This window comes from Sinohyriopsis cumingii, chromosome 16, assembly GCF_028554795.1.
Source record: "Sinohyriopsis cumingii isolate HCF-2022 chromosome 16, ASM2855479v2, whole genome shotgun sequence".
In the NCBI taxonomy this organism is placed as follows: domain Eukaryota; kingdom Metazoa; phylum Mollusca; class Bivalvia; order Unionida; family Unionidae; genus Sinohyriopsis; species Sinohyriopsis cumingii.
In genome coordinates, this window is record NC_142976.1 from 32,156,099 (window position 1) to 32,176,452 (window position 20,354).

The window sequence follows — 20,354 nt, forward strand, 5'->3', positions numbered from 1 at the left end:
TAGCGTCAAGGAAATTGCGCTGTCACAGTTACGCGTCTATAATAGCTGGCCCAATGTTAGATCGAAATCATTTGGTAGATTATCATCGAATAATTCGCTTGTTTTTGCCAATAAAAACCGTCCCGATGGAACTCCCGATTGGATCGTCGTTGGCATACCAACAGGCAGTTACGAAATTGAGCAACTAGATAAGGAACTTACCAGTAGGATATCAAATATAACCGGCGATGCTACTCCAGGAATAAAAATATCCTCGCACGATCCAACGTTGTCGTCGATAATCGAGGTAAAATCGCCATATATCGTTGATATTTACCAGTCATCGATTAGGACAGTTCTAGGTTGGCCCGAAATCGCACCTCTGGCAAAACTAGAAAAACCAGATTTTATTATTCCAGGTTGGCACGAACAAGCTCCTCCAGAGCTACCGGAGCCAAAAAAATCAGATTTTACCACCGACGAAGGATGGTACGGAGATATCAAACACAAACCTCTGATCCACAGCGCCATCAACCTCATGAACAACCACAAATTTAACCTGGTGGTGTTCGCTTTTACTTTTAGGGACGAAAGAATTCTCTCGTGGTTGCCTCTTCCTAAAATTCCCCCCGGTGTGAAAATCTTCGACGCTACCAATATTAACAGGACAATATTCCCCATAAACGGTATCTTGGTAAGAAAAACCCTCGACGAATTTATTCAAGAACATAAATTACAATTAAATTTATTGCGGGAATCCTTTCATGAATGCATCAAATAAATCAGGTTCATGTAGCGAAATTATCGAATGCGTGAAGATTTTAAATCAACTCGCGAATGATGTTGAATATTATCACGGTATGTTCATTCGGACGATAATCGACGATATATCAATTGCCGATTATGTTCTTCCTATTAGCAAATTCGAGTTGATCAGAAATTCAGGAGAAAAACAAAAATTCATGAGAGTATTTGGATTAACCGAGGAAACGCTACCAAATTTCAAATTTCCTGATTATGATGTTGATGAAATGAGAAAATCCGTCGTTGATACCATCGATGATTTATTTCCGAAATTAAATGCCGCGTGGACTAAAAAAATACAATCAGAATCGATTCTCAAACACAATAATGATCCTGCCGGGCAAGGGCGGCATATCTCGCCAGGTATCGTTAACATAACGGAGGTTATCGCGATTTATCTTCACGCGGACGTCGTTGAAGGTAGCTACAACGTGGATTCGTCTGTGTCAGAGCAGGCACAGCAGGGATTTATCTTATATTCTTTTTCACCTAGCGCATCTCCGGGTTTTTTGATAATAAAAGAGCCAGTAAATCCATTTTACCTACGATGTTACAATCGATTATTATCAAGGATAAATTTCAAACTGACGGATCAAAATGGACATTTGCTTGATATACGCGGGGAAACACTGAGTATCAACTTGCTGGTGAGATCGTGAAAATCGAAGATTTTTGAATCTATCCGCCAAAGAAAAATGGCCAAAAAAATAAAATAAAAACCAAGTAAATTTTCAAAATTAGTAGATTTTTTTAATTTTGATGGGGTAAATACCCGTCAAATTGAGTAATTTATATAATTTCCTAAATCTGCTGGGGTAAATACCCGTCAAATTGAGTAATTTATATAATGTTATGTTTTTGATGGGGTAAATACCCGTCAAAATTAAGAAAATTGCACAATTTCAATAAATAAATTATTTCGGTAAATAATAAAAAAAATTAATAAAAATCAGAGAAATTAAGAAATTTGTGTAATTTTATGTTTTTGATGGGGTAAATACCCGTCAAATCGAGTAATTTATATAATTTCGTGAATCTGCTGGGGTAAATACCCGTCAAATTGAGTAATTTATATAATTTAGCAAATCTGCTGCGGTAAATGGTAGTCAGAAATAAGAAAATTGTGCAATTTCAGTAAAATATTAAAAAAAAAAAACAAATCAGAAATTTTTGTTTTTTTGTGATAAAATCTTCAGAATCTTTGACGCTAATTTTGAGAATCTTAAGAATCTTTGACGCTAATTCAAGAATCTTTGATTCTGCTTTCATCGACCAGCTTTTTTAGCTGCCTGACACGCGAGCTGGTAAGTTTTCTTGACTCATACTCGTCTGATAAACTCGACCTTACTTTTTCTACCAGCGTCCATAATTTAACAAAATTCTCGATTTGATCATCGCTGACAGTCGCAAGCGATTGGTACATCGCAATCTGGATTTTCTTTATGAACTTGTATTCTGACGGTAGCGTGTATCTGTATTCGAGCTTCCCCTGAACAATTGTTTCAAATTCGGACCGGATTTTACCTGTGTCCAAATCTGAGGATAAATTTACATTTTTTTTCAGATCCTCGATGGCCTCGATGATATTATTTACGTTTTCTTCGTTCATTATATAAATTTTGTAATATTCAATTAATTTTCTTCGGATATTATCTGAATATAAGAAAATTGGATCCAAACGTCGAATTTGTAGGAAAATGCTGCGTTTTGAATTTTTTTCTGCCACACATTGCACGGAATTCGGATGAATACCGAAGTATCTTGCAGCGGCGTTTATCGATTTAAACATAAGTTCCTTGCTTGTTTCTAGATTTATCGATTTTACCGCCTTAACTGATCGATATCCGAAGCCGTTACCTTTAGAGTTTTCACTCTGAGTTACCGCTCGAAGATTAAATAATTTATTATTAGCTTTATTTCCGTCGATGTGGTCGATAACAAGGTCGACTTTTATTGGTCCGTGAAAACATTCAAATACAAACCTGTGGCTGAGATAATTCATGTATCTTCGTTTTTTGTTTTTGTTGACGGTAAATCTGAGATAGCCAAATTTATTAAAATTACCAACTTGATACTTCGTTTTGGTATTTCTGACAATACCATCGGACGACGCTTCGTATCCCTTGATCGTTGGATGAGATTTAAACTCGCATGTAATTGTTGATTCTGGAATCGCTGATTTTGGATTCATATATGATAATCTATTTGTCTAAATCGTTATTTGCCTTGAATCGATTAATATAATCTTCTTCGCAAGTTATCACCGACGAGGATCTTTTTTCGTAATATCTCCGCAACTCTCGATAATTTTTTCCTCCGCAGACCAAACACAACCGAGTTTTTCCTCGCGTGCCAACTTGACAAACTAAGCAACGTTGTGGTCCTTTACTGCCACGCCGAATCGCATGTATGTGAGCGCCGTAATAATCGCCTCTGCAGGATTTATCACAAAATTTTGTTGAACCGATTAATATCCACTTGCATTGATTCATTATAATTTAAACATTTGTCTAAAATATAATCATGGACACATTTGATCTTGATGAGGCAGAATATATTATAACTGAAGTTGATCGGGCCAAGAGAGAGTTTTTCGATGACGGAGCGGTTCATACTTGGTCGACCTGGAAAACGAACTCTGTTGACGCTACGATGAATCTGGAACGAGCCAAGAAAATAATCGAGCATATAAAAACCGAACACTCCGAAGAGCGATTTATCTTTGGAATAAAATTTATCGCACAAATGCCCGACGATACTTGGATTATTCGCGATAAACGAGATCCAGTGCGTGGCGGTAAGGAAAATGTTGTTCTCGATAAAAACTCTAAGCATGGATTGTTACTTGGAATCGATGGTCCCTATTATGCCAGGGCATATCCATCTAGTGCAGTCGTTTATGGAATTTATCGGCTAAATAACAACTCGGACGTGAAAAATCTACCTGCGATGAAAGAATCGCCAATGATAAATTGCGTGGCCGAGCGCGTCGTCGAACATATGAAAAACGCTCGACGTGGATCTGGTCTGACCCAGTTGAGATTGAATAAAATTAACGCGTGGGCAAAGACCGTCGCTGATGGTGCATCTGTGGACGATGTAGCTGCGTTGAGTAAAAAACTTAAATTTCCTATCACAGTGAAAACGTTATCGGGAGAAATATTATACTCGTCGCCGTATAGATCCCGAGAAGCGCCAATCGAGATTGTCGATCACAATTCACATGCTTGGTCGCAGTCGGTGATGATATTTCCGCGGGATCATATTGTCAAATTTTATCCCGTGGAAAATTCTACGGAATTTTCTGCGAAAGATAATTGCGATGCCATGTTTAGATTTATCAAAAAATTAAGCGTATCTGATCCGATATCGATATGGTTATTCTCGAGCGAAGAAAAATACGATCAATTTATTTTGCCATGCGGCGATATTTACCGGGGGGAAATATTACACGAGTCGATGAGAAAACTTGCGGTAAAATATTCATCGAATCCCGATCAGTTACTAACGAATTGCTTTACAGTTCCGTCTGTGGCCGCTCATGCCGCTAGGGAGAAAAACTCGTGGAAGCCCACAAGGAACGAATTTCTCGCTGATATTCAACTTAGTTGTATCGAATACGGCCATGGCGGATTGTGGAATACCAAGTACTATTTCGAAAATATGATCTCCGTTGACATGAGCGCGTGTTATCCTGGAAGTTTCCTCGGATATGGCGATTGTGCAGATTATTTTGCTAAATTCGGCCATCCTACCAGCGAGATGACAAGGGTAGCAATTAACGGACCGTTGCCTAATTTTGTCATGACCGGATTCGCTTGTGTAACGTCATTCGAGTTTGCTGAAAATTTGCATAAAATCTGCTATATTTGGTTCGGCAAGCATTTCTCCCAGCGTCGTTGGGTTCCTACGGTGTTATTGAGATATATGATAGATTCGTCGATGTTAGTGTCGTTGACGGTGAGTGAGGCGATTATATCGTATAGGAAACAGACCGATGTGTGGTTGCCGACAGACTGTGACAACGCCAAAGATATAGGAAGAAAAATAATTGGTAAATTTACTCAAGGTGGATCTGTTGATCACAAGCATCGACACGCTAGGTTGTTTATCAACGACGCCGAGATGGATTTTATAATCGCCGATACGGTATCACGAGGAATATTTTGTAACAGAGAGAATATTATCATTGATGGAACAAAGTTAGGTACCGTGATTAGCTACCTTGACGGAGAATCAGCGCAATATACGCATTTGCGGTCGTCGATGCTCGCCTATGTAAGTATAAATTTGCTGTCGATGATAAATAAATTTTCTGATATCGCGGTAAGAGTCGCAACGGATTCATTTTATATCGATAAAAAGTACCAATACAGGCTGGAAAATTTAATCACCGATGGTAGTTTGTGGGGAACGTGGAGGATAAAAAACGAAGATATCCTAGATTATTGCGAAGACGCCGATGTTGAAGATCGCGATGAATTTCATCGAGGTAAATTTGAAAAATCTTCGATTCTGGAATCTTCGACAGCCGCATCTGCGTTTGATCCAATTTCGCGCAGTAAATTTGCTTACCTAAATGGACCTGGTGGTAGCGGTAAAACAACGCGAGTAATAAACTTATTTGCAAATTCCGATATGATTGTATTAACTCCGACACATAGATTAGCGCGAGAAATAAATCAGCGTGGCGTTAATTCTTGCACGTATCACAGTTATTTCAAGTACAGCGGTGGATCATGGGACTCGGTGCGAATGGGCGATAAATATATCAACAAGATTATAATATTTGATGAGATTTGCACGGTGAATTTAGATATTTTAAAATCGATCTTGGCTTGGTTGGAAGGAAAAAATACCGCTATGATAATGTGCGGTGATCACGGCCAACCTGATCCTATCGATGGCGAATCGCCTCACGAATGGCTCAGAAACTTCGTTGATTATTACGAGGAAATCGACGCTGATTATAGATCTACAGATATTTTACTGACCGAATTTAAGAAATTGATTCGATTACAACCGAATAAAATTCAGTGTGATGTCATGAGAAAAATAATCGACGAGACTCCGATGAGCGATTTTCTAAATTTGTGGCGTCCCGATCATTTGATCGTTGCTAGTAGGAAAGTTGTTCGTGATATTATTCAGGAAATGTTATTCAAGCTGCATTGCGAGAAATTTCCAACGCTGCAGATACCGTTATGCTATAGGCCTGCCAATACTAGAAAACAAAATATTAATATTATTTTGCCATGCGGAGAGGAAAAGATTTTGGTCTTGAATGATATTATCTTCGTTGATATTAATCTCGTTAATGACGCGATAAATGCAGAAAAATCACCGTGGAAACTAGGATACGCAACAACGATACACTCGTCGCAGGGATTGACCGTAGGTTGTCAAGTTTGGATCGTCGATGATAGAATTTCCTGGTCAAATTTGGTATATTTAGCCGTGTCGAGAGTAAGAAAATTATCCCAGCTAGGACGAATTCGAGTAAACTACATAAGTGACGCTGGTGGTAGTTGAGTATCTTCGGGTACTATTTGTAATTCTTCCTTGGTAAATCCGCGTTGAGGCGCCAATGAATCTAGGATATAAATAGCTGGTCTTCATGACGATCTTGTCACGGCAGATATTTTGTGAGTTGTAACGCTCCAGGTTGGGTCGGTTGCTCTTTTTCTTCCTCCTTCAGCCTCGCCTTCTTTATATAAATATCTGACTGTGACGCTACCTAGTACAGGTTGAATTGTGGAATCTCGCTTTAGGGGTATATTCGATTTTGTAATTGCAATTGCGGGTTTCATTGCTATCGTTCAAGTTACTTCGTTATTCAGTGCGTTAATTACATGAGGCAATCTTGATACCCAATCGTGAGATCGATTATCCTGAATAAATTCACGCGCGTATTGGTATCCGAATAATCGTTCTGCGAGAGTTTTATTGAATCTTTCGACGATAGCTTGATTGTGATGAACACCTACAATACCGCGTCGGATTTTCACATTATTTTTTTTCATCAACGAAGTAACCGCGCCAAGAAATTCTCGACCTGGATCAACCTGGAGAAGATTCGGCCATGTTAACGGGGATCGGGAATAAATTTCGCTAAACGCCTTAGCGATCTCCGTTGCTGTTTTATTCGATAATGGCTCGGCTTCTTTATACCTACTAGCGATATCAACGACTGTCAGGACATATTTATATGTGACTCCGTCGACGGTATCGTGAGGAAGAAACATCAGATCCGCTTGATGGACCTCATTGGGGACGCTGACGGTGAAACTCGCGTACGGTATTTTCTTGGGCGGAGGGAGATATATTTGCCAGATTGCCTGTTTCGATAGCCACGATTCAGCGACGGATTGTTTTACTTTAGCGGCTTTGGCAAGTTTGGCAATTGCTGATTTTCCTCGCCAAAATCCTCGCGGAGAATAATATATTTGCTCCATATTATTTACCAGCACCGAATACTAATTTACCTTTCATCGCGCCTTTTATCAACCAGGATGCCAATTTTTCTTTGAAATTTTTGTTAGGAATCGCGTCTAGTGCGTGAATTAGCTTGATATCAGCGAGATGCCTTTGTTGTAAATCTCCACTGGGATATGCGAGATCGTGAACATAGCAAGCGTTATCGATGGCGTTTACTGGATCTTCGTCTTGTTTTGGTTGGTTATTATCGTCGAGTCTGATATCGAGTCTTGTTCCAGGTCCGCAGTAATTGTACCCTGGTAGATGTTTCTCTCCGGGATATTTCGCCCAGGGCAGCCCAGGTAGATTTTTCATGGAGGCGGCAATGTCTCCTCCGGTTCTAGTTTTTTTTTTTACAAATCTAAACTTGCGTGTCTTACAAACTTCGCATTCTCCTGCAATTGCGTTTCTGTTATTGCGTGTAACGATTTCGGTTGGATTTATCGTAGCTGTGTGAGTGCGGCACTTAACACAATATAAATCCATGTATTCTAGTAACATGAATGTAATTGATTTTTCAGCCACGAAGCGACGCGAGCAGGTAAAACATAACGCGGTATTACCGAATGCGATTAGAATGATAATTATTGGCCCGTCAGGATCTGGTAAGACGCAGTTGTTGCTAAATTTGATTATGCGATGGCTAAAATGGGACAAATTGTATTTGGTTGCACCATCCGTTGACGATCAACGTTGCTATCAAGTGTTAAAGGAATTTAGCGATAATACCGACGAAGGCACAATCGAATTTATCACAGACATCAATGAAGCTCCATCCGTGGAAAATTTAGACGGCGATATTAATAATCTTGTTGTTTTCGACGATGTTATGCTAGACAAGCAGACCAACCCGGCTAGGATATTCTCGCGTGGCAGACACAAGAACACCGATGTGATTTACGTAACACAGAGATATACGCAGATTCCAAAGGTGATTAGGGACAATTGCAATATCTTGTCGGTGTTCAATGGCGTAGACACGCACACGCTGAGAAATATCCATCAGACCTGGTGTAACGGTGACATGGACATAAACAAATTCAAAAATTTCTTTAGCCGCGCTCAGGCAACACCTCACGGTTTTATTACGATAAATCTTCACGATCCACGCAGTCGGTATCGAATTGGTCTCGATCAAATTTATTCATGAAAAAGCAGCCCCAAGTTGAAACAAAAAAATTAACACAAAAATTACTATCCCTAGAATTCTTCTTCATTTATTTTTCCTGTCTCGGATGCTATATTTACCAACACACCGGCGCGACCAACCGATGCATCCGGTCTGAAATGCACGAAAATTAGCTTCCGTAGAAGGCTGTAAAAGTGAAATCTGAGGCTTCTACGGAGAATGTTCTCGTAGGAAGCTTTATTTGGTCTGGAACGGAAGGTCTGTACAACTTCCCTGCTGCTGTGCGTGTGTATGTTTTCTTTTGCTTTTATAAGTGTTTCCTTTCTGAATTGACGCATTCCCTCCCAAAAAAATATATTATTATTTGTTCCAGTTACTTTATCATTTCCTGGGATATACTTAAAACATACCATAACTGGCTAAATATCGTGACTTCTCTATAGTGTTTAACAAAATGGCAAAAAAGCTAAGCCAACAAGCTTAATAAAATTCATCAAATAATTTAATTTATAGTTTTAAGTTATACAAGGAAAATTTAACGGGAATTTATACTATTGCGAATTAAATCCCAAATAGTCCTAAACGTTTTATAAAATGTCCAAAGTATAGAGCGTTCTGAATGAACTTATGTGGTGCTTAGAATGAATTTCAGACTATCAATGAGCTTGTTGTACCAATTTTATGAATGTGCGGATGTGCTAACAATCTTTTCCTATCAAAACGATATTATCCATAATGTTTTTGAATGAATTTGCAATAATCCCACAAAAAACATTTTTGTCTAAACTATCTATAAGCACTTTTGTAATACCAGTAATTTAATAAATTAATAAATCCTCTTAAATTATAACTGATCATCACCAAAAGACTTATATTAAAATAAACATATGAAAAAGAATAGGAAACAAATGTGTACTTCTTTTTTCTTATATAGATCTGCACGATTCTCTGTTGCGATCCATCCCTAACCAGCAATATATCCGCACCGGACATATGTCCTAATACAACCATCCAATCAGAAAATTACTCAAATATGTACACGGTACAGATTCATTTTCTAGATTCGTCTACTGTCATCAACAAGGTTGACCCTAGAATTTAAACCCAAGTAAATAACTTTGTTATTATCTAATATAGAATGAATGATAAAACTAGGCTATTTAGTATGTTTTTATATAGGTTTAGTTCTAATTTTATTTAATTTACGTTAAATGCTTTCTCTTATGCCTGTTTACCATAACAGGTGTCTAGGGTTATAACTTTTAGTTTTTTTATATTCTAGGAGAGGCCTGGATGATTTTCCTTCTCCAATGTCCACCTAAATGTATTTAAAATTGCTCTTTGGTCATCACGCTTTATCGTATAATTCGTACTCTTTCTGTAAATATGAAACTGATGATTTGTCAATGATGAAGTTTGTGCAATCGTCAGCCTGTTGAATCATCTTTGTTTGTGTATAGGCTTCATCTACCTTCACTTTAGAATATGTATTATTATATAGCATATTTACCCATCAAAAAATGTTATATCAAATCCGGATTTTTGGGGTATAATTTTGTTCCGTTCTATAAAATAATTTGTCTCGATTGATTAAAAAAATCATACCCTATATACCAGTGTTCTCAAATGGTCCAAAATACATTTTGTTGATAATAAATTGCTTGGTAATTTCCTCCTCGTTTTCTCCACATGAATGATTTTTATTTCTTAGTTGTCCTAGAAATTATATCATCCTATTTTTTAATATTTTGTTTGATATTATATAGTTGGTGCTTGATAAGAGATATAGGTCTCCAATGTTTAAGCTATCACCTCCTCCATTTTATTATTATTATTATTATTATTATTATTATTATTATATATATATATATATATATATATATATATATATATATATATATATATATATATATATATATATATATATATATATATATAAGTTGGATGATAGTTGGATGATAGCCCATTGATGCCAGGAGATTAAGTTTAATTTATTCATGTGATTGCTGTTTTTTTAAAAATCTATTTGTTCGATAAAGGTTTCACGTAATCATTGTTTTCTTTATTAATTTTTAAACTTTACATTTTTGCCATAATCGTCTGTAGATTCTCTACGTATATTTTTATCTCTTGTTTTCTACAATAATTTTGAAAATTTATATCTTTGCTTTTATCCTCTACTGTTTCTCTACTTAGATTTTTCTTGTACATAATTATTGATAGTACTGGTATACGAATTAAATAATTATATATCTTTTTTGGTTTCCCTTTATATTATGCTCCCTATTGTTTTCTTGTAGAGCCAATGGAATCTTCTTGTCCTATTTTCATTTTTAATTGTGTCATAGTAATTAAATGATTTTTGTTTTTGTTTTCAATCAGCAAATATATTTGTGCTCTGTTGTAGAGTTTATTATTTCCTTTTATCTGAATGAAAATACCAATATTGCCGTTTTTATTTTCTAATGTTCACTCGCCCATCTTAGCTTTTCTTGGTGATAATTAATAATTTAACTGGATAGGTGTTTAATAATGGTCTGCTAATATAATCCGTGCTTTTATTTCCTTTTCTATTTTTTACTAATATAGAATTTATCCAATCTGCTGCTCCAATTTTTTTTTTTCATCTGTATGTGCATTATATGTTATTTGTTGTTTTTTCTCTCTAAAAGTGGTTAAATTCTTGATGACATTACCTCTGTGTTCTATTGCACTCTGTTAATACATGACCTGTTCATCCTCCTATCATTAATTGTATTATACCTATTGGTTCCAGATAATGTCCGACATTTGTCCATAACGTCTACGTTCATACTGTAAGGTCAGTGCATATATATATCTTTAGACTCCGATTCATTATCAGAAGAAGTTCAAATGACCCAGGAAAACAAAGCCGATGCTGCCTTTACAAAACAAGTGCTCCAAACTGGTATGCCACTTTGAAAATGTTACTTGCGAATTATATCTGGTTTATGAAAATGGCAAATTCAGTTCAAAACTTTATTTGCACCAGTCACTGCGTTTTATAGCAAACTAAAAACATAATACAAAAACGGGTTGTTCGGACTGGCACAAAAATAAACACACTGTTCTTACTAGTAAACACCGAAGTCAAACACCAATTATGGTCAATTCGGTTTCCTGTGAATAATATTTAATTTCACATTTTCACAATTATAATAAAGGTAGAATTAGAGCATTGCATAATGAGTACCGTAATAAAATATATTGCCGCTTTTCTCTAAATCTCATGAATTAAAAAGTTGCTTTTTGCAATACTGCCGTGCAAACAGCTGTAAGAATAAATATCGCAGGACAATCGTGGACTAGTACGCATTTTTATGATAATTATCCTTCTCGCAAAGATCGAATAAATAAACATGAATTTGTGATAATTAACTGTTCAGAATTAAACGTTGACAATACCGAAAACTGAGGCTGAGTCTAATATAACAAAAAATAATTATATTACTTCTTAAAATAGCTAGTATTGGGGACAAAAACAAACACAAAGAAATTATCACTGATGATTTAAGCTGATCAGGAGTTTAAATTATCGGGCCGAAGCTGAATGGTCCAGAATTATAGTTTTTACTTCATACCTGTTATAATATACTTTTTATACGTTTAGGTGGGAGAACTGCAAAATGTTATAACTTATTGTTTAATACATTGCCAAAATTCGTGTACGTTTTGTTACAGTAACGTTTTGACTTCATCAGTTCGTTTTGGTATTCTTATGTATATTTTGACTTCATCAGTACGTTTCAGCATTCTTGTGTATATTTTGAGAACGTACATTTTCATTTTGGTACTTTTCGGCATTGATATCCACCAGCACCCATTCTAACCTGCTCAACACTGATTTTTACTGACCAACACTCACACCTTTCTATTCAGTCGGCAACATAGATTGTGTTAAATTGTAGCCAGAATTGTCTCGATACTGATGTTCAGTAAGTCACCCAGTCTTCGATACTCTTTGATTCGAATGGTAACATGTATGTTATCGTCTTTGTAGTTGCTGGTTTTTCTCCGGTTTCGTCAGATTCTTGAAATCTCCAAGCGGCTCTAAACATATCGGTGGAAATTGTTCAAGACGTTGCAATATTTGTTCCTACCGTTGCAATGTTTCCGTGTGTGACGAATCTGAATGATTTGTAAAAACGATTATAACTCTTGTTTTAATAGTGACATCTCGTAAAAATTACGATTAGGGTATTAGAGGTCGTACAAACACTGCAGTTCGATCCACCATTTATAAAGGACTAGGGTTAATTTTTCGTCCTTCCGTAAGGTTAAGTGGTACAGTATTTATGTCCATTCATAGATGCAAATTAATCTAGCATGACTATGAGATATGGAGAATGATGTCATAAATGTAAATGTAGTTCATTTACATTTTCAGACGGAAGACGAAAGCGATGAAGGCAATGTGTAAATCACTGGAACAATTTCGCGGCCCCAATTTAGTATGACCTGGTAGTGTGGGGTTTTAAAAGTTCAGTAAATACACATATGATAAGAGTATGCCATTGTCCTAGCTAATTCGGCCACGGTGTTTCGAATTGGTTGGTCAGCAATTGGATTTAAGAAATATTATGCATTATAATTCTTATTACGATGCATCAACATGCAAAGTTTCATCAGTGTAGGGTCGAAGTTATATGACAACATTTCATCGCTACGACACGGATTATTTACACGAAACAATAACAGTAACTCTAAGAAGAAGTAACAAGTAGGCATTTTATGTAAAGACATTTATATTTAAAATCATTGTATTAAAAAAAGCATCCCAGTACATAACACTAAGTCCTTAATTGGTGAAATAAAACATACCTTTGGCGTGGTAGCTACTCTCTTAAAGCAAAGATACTGTTACAACCCAGGTGTGTTTGGTCGACAGAGCGGTGTCAAACTCTGGCGCTATTCCTCTAGAAGTCATAAGTTTCCCCTAACTCCAAAGACCTCCATACAACTTCTGCTGTAAATTAGAAAGCTCAACGTGTCCATTCTATAAATAATTTTACTCTAATCAATACAAGACCACAGATCTCACAACTTTCCAAGTGTCTATCAACCTCACATCTGCATGGGTTCTCTTCTTCAAATCGCGGTATCGTCAGCATTTCACGCCATAAAACTATACAACTACCCCTAACACAAGGAACTATTTTTACTGAGCCACCTTAGGCCAGTACAATCATTTTGTGAGACACATTTCGCCTGTAAAATTGCATCACATTTGCTTCCATGGCGACATGGGGGCGCTCACCAGTTATTATGTATTTTTGAGAGATTGACGTATGTATGGTGAAGTTGTTTTCATTTAAAACATGCACAGTGGAAAGAATGTTGGCATACCGCTATGCTACTTTAATGTAATGTAGCTGACAGTTCTTTGGATATTGTACTTTGGGAAATTTACATGATCTAAGCACACTGCTAACTAAAATGACTGTTCCTTTGTGCTCACAAAATCAGCCACAATTAGTCTAAAGTACAATATCCGTAGCAGCTATTGAAATAGGGAAAATGAATTTTGCCAGACTAGACAATATCGGCTTCTGAATGTGCAATGAATGAATTACCAAATATGTAAAATGTAATTAAAAAAAGTGCACATCTGGAGTAAGGCCAAGCTGTATACTCTATAACCCATATTACACCCATCAATCATACACCAAAATAAATGGAATTAAAGGTTCTTTAAACTATACATAAGATATACAAGGTCTTTTTTAAATAGCCAGTAAAACCTGTGAGGAATGACGGGGAATTTCTTTTTCTTTAAAATTCTAACCCTGCAAAATACGAAACTGTAGAACGCCACCATACAGGTAGCTGCCGACGACGGAAGTCCCTTCTCGTTCATTCTATTGTGCAATTTACCATAAATACTGCACCTGGGATCACACAACCAGTGTACACCCTTACATTTTAATACGGACTATGGAACGAAAGGGACACTCATTCCGCTCTGACCTCAGTTACGTTTGTTCCTACTAATTCGCTAATTATTTCGGGCTAAGGAATATTTCCACAGGACCGAGTTGCCATAATCAAACAAAAAATCGACAAATTATAAGAATTCCTAAAAATGGGATGATATAACTAAATGCGCTTACTTCAAATTTGTTACAATACGTTTGCTATGGTAACTACTCTCTTTGAGATAAATACACATACCAGTTGTTGTTATAAGTGTTGATTAAATAAAGTCCAAAATAGTGATGGCTTAAATAACAAATAACAGTAAATGCAAGAACCATTCGAGATTCAAAAATACGCTGACCCAGCCTTGATAAGAGTGAATGACTCTTTGAGTGACATCATAAGACCAAATGTCATGAGTGTTGGTTAAATACGTACTTCGATTTTGAGGTGAGAATAACAACGAATAGCTGAAAATACACATACACAAGTAAGAACATTTATACTTATATTCTTAAATGTAATTTCAAGCGACCTGCTTGTGTGTTTGTTTTTTATTGCTTTCTTTTACGAGTGGAGAAGGGGCTAATTAAAACTGTCCTGTTAAAAAATTCACAGCCCCAAATGTAGACTCATGAAGATACGCCCCCTCTGTATGTCTGACTAATAATAATACGCCCTTTATGTATGTCAGACTAATAATGATACGCCCCATATGTATGTCAGAGTAATAATAATACGCCCCATGTATGTCAAAGAGTGATACGCCCAATATGCATATTAGACTAATAATGATACACCCCTATGTATGTCAGACTGATAATAATACGCCCCCACGTATGTCAGACTAAGAGTGATACGCCCAATATGTATATCAGACTAATAATGATACACCCCTATGTATATCAGACTAATAATGATATACCCCCTATGTCAGACTATAAATATTTTTATGTTTTTTGAGGAAAAGATAGGAAAATATGCCCATTTACTTATTCATAAGAGGAGGGTTTTAAAGCCAATGCACCAGAAATTGTGCATATTTTTGACAAATTGTGTCTAAGATGATTATTGTATTTGGATAGGATGAAGTCTGCGAGTGAATTAGTGTTTTTCAGGGACGATTTTTTCCAAATTAGGAAAATAATATATTCCAATCTACTAAATTAAAATATTGTTTGAATAAAACAAAGTCATCAGTACGTTACTATATTGAGGAAAAGGACGTATTTATGAGGAAAGAGTGGCATGGATGATATTGATGTGCATGTATACTAAACATTTGACGATGCATAAATAAGGATGTATTGATATCAGGTATCCCGTTCTCAATGCACAGTATTTCACAATACTAGATTAGATGATATGGCTATCTCCGAGCAGACCTAGCACGTGTAAATCGCAGTTTAATTTGTCTTACCCATAGCAGCTGTGAAAACAGACCAAAACGATTGCTGTTACAAGGTACTTCATGATACCTGCAATAGAATAGAAAATTCTTATGATTGGCAATGATACTATATCAAAGATGCTAACTAGTCATGGTCTGTAACACTCCATAAAACTAGTCATGGTCTGTAAAACTCTATAAAAACTAGTCACGGTCTGTAACACTCTATAAAACTAACCATGGTCTGTAACACTATAAAAAGTAGTCATGGTCTGTAACAATCTATAAAACTAACCATGGTCTGTAACACTATGAAAAGTAGTCATGGTCTGTAACATTCTATAAAAACTAGTCTTGGTCTGTCAAACTCTATATAAGGTAGTCATGGTCTGTAACACTACAAAAAGTAGGCATGGTCTGTAACAATCTATAAAAACTAAGTATGGTCTGTAACACTATAAAAACTAGTCATTGTCTGTAACATTCTATAAAAACTAGTCTTGGTCTGTCAAACTCTATACAAGGTAGTCATGGTCTGTAACACTATAAAAAGTAGTCATGGTCTGTAACACTATAAAAACTAGTCATGGTCTGTAACACTATAAAAAGTAGTCTTGGTCTGTCAAACTCTGTACAAAGTAGTCATGGTCTGTAACGCTCTATAAAAAGTAGTCATGGTCTGTAACACTATACAAAAAACGATGGTATGTAACACACTGTAAAAGATAAGCATATAATTGTAGCAGCGGAACCGTGAACTACAAAAATAGTAAGATTTGGAGAAACTGCTAAATACAAGAATTGCGATAAACAATCTGTGACTGGTAAAGCATTCGAATTTAAGCATGTAGTTCTTTAAAAGGTATACTTTGCTTGAACAATAACTTAAAAGAATCATACATATAATAGATTTCCATTGGTTAACAGTTTAGAGACAGGATCTGTTAGAGCCTTAACTTGATTCAAGCAGGGTTCACTACTAAAATACATGATCTACTATAAGGTTAATTAGATGTATTTTATATATCCTTACCAATACAAGCTTTCAGTCTGACTGTTCTCTCCCTATGGATCTTAATGTGACTTTATCTGTTGATCAAAATGTCAACGTCATGTCGTGTTTCTTTCTCACGTATCTATACACGAAAGGGGCAATTCCATGCAAGCTTGAAACTGATAAGGAAACAAGTTGAAATCTCTCTCTCTCTCTCTCTCTCTCTCTCTCTCTCTCTCTCTCTCTCTCTATATATATATATATATATATATATATATATATATATATATATATATATACAGAGAGAGAGAGACAGAGATAGAGACAGAGACTGACAGGCAGACAAACACAGAGAGAGACAAAGAGAGAATTATAAATATACATCACGACCGGAAAATGCTATCCCTGAATTCTATAGAAGAATGCTTGATAATAGTAGGCAGATTTAATATTTATTACAAATAATACTATCATACGGGTTAGAAAATTTTTAATTCCTACTCTACGGAGATTCGAACACAGGTTCGCGGGTAAAGGGCATCCATCGCCTTGCCTGCACACAATAGTCCATATTCCTCATCACTAAGTGCACATCACCAAACAATGATGTTACTCAATCGGTGGTATATGTACTCGTGTGTAGTAGACACACTCGCATGATGACCTAGTAATTAATTCTCATCTATCTACACAGTCATTCCGATTCCTATGAAAGAAATCAAGGTAGAATTAATTATAAAGAATTATAAATATACACCAGACAGCATTCTTCTATAGAATCTAGGGATAGCACTTTCCGTTCTGCCTTGGTTCGAATCTTCGTAGAGTACGAATTAAAAATTCTCTAACGTGTATTATAGTATTATTTGTATTATATATATATATATATATATATATATATATATATATATATATATATATATATATATATAATGAAATATTTATACGAGTTGTATATCATTGATATAGCGTACATACTATACTATATATTTTATTTATATCACATACAAAAAGAACATCTCTCTCTCTCTCTCACCCCCCCCCCCAGTTCGCTTTGACTTAACTTTACCATCGTTCATAGGTCCAGAGAAATCGTCGTATGACACAAGCGAAAATCCTTTACGCTCGTATTTTCGTGGTTTTTCGCCCGTATCTTGCTACAATGGTCCAGAGAGAGAGAGAGAGAGAGAGGCCTTTTTTAACATTTCCATATTGTATTAATAATAGCCGAATTTGGAACATTAATAATAGATTTAAGAAACTACAACAACAACAACACATTAAATACATTACAGTGTGCGTGCTTGTAGCCAAGAAATATACTAAGTGTCGAGAGGTTATTGCAACTTTGTATCATTGATTATTTAAGCACTGTAGATATCCAAAGAAAAGTGTACAGATACCGTTAGGACGAAATATATTCTTGTAGGTTACTTGGTGTAAGTTCAGTTCAAGGGTTTCATCCAACCCAAATTCTTTTCCTCTCTCACTTCAGATTTCTGTATATATTATCCCTTATGCATGAGAGGAGAGGGGGGAAAGGGAAGCAGAAAGGATTGCAATGATATTGTGTATCATGCGGGAGGTCGTGGGTTCGATCCCCGGCCGAGTCATACCAGAGACCATTACAAAAATGGTGCTAACAGCTGCCTTGCTTCGCGTTCAGCATTAAGAAGTTAGTGTTAGGACTGGTCGGCCTGGTGTCATGATAATGTGACTGGGTGGGACATCATGCTACATGTCTGCGGCATGATGACCCAGTGCTAGACATCACTATAAACTGCCAAATTGCAGACATCGTAGCGATATGACTGAAAAATTGTTAAAGCTACGCTAAAAATCAAAATCACATCACCTAACATCACATATTCCCGATTCAAATATTTGACATACATTTCAATACTTATTCCATATTCACAACGAGATTTTTTATTTATTCAGTACTCCCAATTTAGTATGTAATTGGTTATCACTTAGCTAATGCAGATGAAAGCTATTTAGAGCATACATTGGTGTAATTGTAACCTGACTGGAGAAATACGAGTGTTATATAAAGGTGAATATAGACAGATCACAGACAAAATGTAGGAATGGTTTAGGATATTGATAGGAATACGTGTTTAGTAATTTAATATAGGATTAATTAGTTTTGTTAGGCATTTGGGTCGTGTCTTCTGATGCATGGCGTGAAATATTACTATTCGGGTTCGAAACGCTTACTAATGACTCAAGTAAAAGGGAAACCACATTTTAAAAAAACAACAAACAAATGTGAAATTGGAGATTTCTCATGTTTTTTATGTCGTGTCTAGAGGAGAATTATTCGGAGTATTTACGAGTCTAGGAAGCCTTCAGTTGACTTTGAATACTGTCTTGAAGACCTTGGAACTCGGGATCTTAGCATACTTGTAACCGACTTTCAGAAATTGGGATTACATAAAGGGGAGTGGAGGGCGGGTAAACCACATGCCGCAAGAAGATTATATCTTACTTTTACAGTTTGGTCATTAAGTATCACCTTTAAAGAGATTTGACAAGGACCCTTCTTGACATGTTATCTCTAGAGGATAATGCAGTCACGAAAGAAGTCCCAAGGAATTTCGTTGAGTTCATTTCGAGAAATGAGCTTGATGACGCAGGTCTCCTGCGACACATTCCGTAAGAAGATTATAACATAGACCCTTCTCTGACATTTCATCACCGTGGGTTGTGCACCCCTGTACTAATTAAACACCTGTTAAGAGGATTTTGATTTCAACGTTTTTGACAAACTAGGTACACGTTTTAACAGTAGAAAAAAGTTTTTAAAGAAATTCGTCGAGGCGATTTCGAAAAATCTACGGCTAGATGGAGGTCGCGTAAGACACATGCCGTAAAAACATTATATCTTTATACAGTTTTGACGTTGAACCTTCTTTGATATTTTATATCTAAGGCATAGAATCAACTCTCGAAGGAAGTCCTCAAGAATTTCGTCGATGGTAAACCGCGATATAAAGGGCGTCCGGTGGGTACCGGGTATGAAAAACACGGAAAAGATCAATCGATTGATTCAAGAGTTTGTACTAATTGAACCTCTAATTAGAGGATTTTGATTTCAATGCCTGTCAGACAGTATCTGGCTAGGCACACGTGCTAAAAGTATTTTTAAAAATGTTTTGTTAAACTAAATACGTCCAGTTGATTTCGAGAAAGTCGCGGCCACAAAAATTTGGTCTGGTACAACACATTCCATATGAAAGTTATATTTTATGTATATATTTGGGTCATCGAGTCCCTTCTTTATAGAGTTTGACACAGACCCTTCTTTGACGTTTTATCGAGGGATTGAGTTCATCCACAGAAGAAGTTATGACGAATTTGGTCGAGAGGAAACAAAGAAATAAGGGAAACCAGATGGGTACCTGGTATAAAAAACACGCAAATGTCACTAGATTGTATCAATAATTTGTACTAATTGACCCCTTACTTAAAAGGATTCTGATTTCAACGCCTCTCATACAGTATATAAATAGGTACCCGTTCTAACAGCAGGAAATGTTTGAAGAAAATTTGCCTAGCCGATTTGGAGAAATTTGCTGCAAGAGAAAGGAAGTCGAATACAACATATACCGTTGTACAGTTGGGCCATTACGTCCCCTCTT

At 36.2% G+C, this 20,354-nt stretch overlaps 1 protein-coding gene across 1 annotated transcript in view; it reads right to left on the bottom strand.

The window, feature by feature from the left end:
* Positions 1-16,848, bottom strand: part of LOC149780160 (uncharacterized) — a 43,858-nt gene extending 27,010 nt beyond the window's left edge. Inside the window, exons 1-2 of the mRNA XM_089936336.1 lie at positions 16,750-16,848; positions 15,747-15,804 (exon numbers count right to left, since the gene is read on the bottom strand). Coding sequence (XP_089792462.1) covers positions 15,747-15,799 — 53 coding nt within the window. The 5' untranslated portion in view covers positions 15,800-15,804; positions 16,750-16,848. The remainder of the gene's footprint in view (positions 1-15,746; positions 15,805-16,749) is intronic.
* Between the last annotated feature and the right edge of the window lie 3,506 nt (positions 16,849-20,354).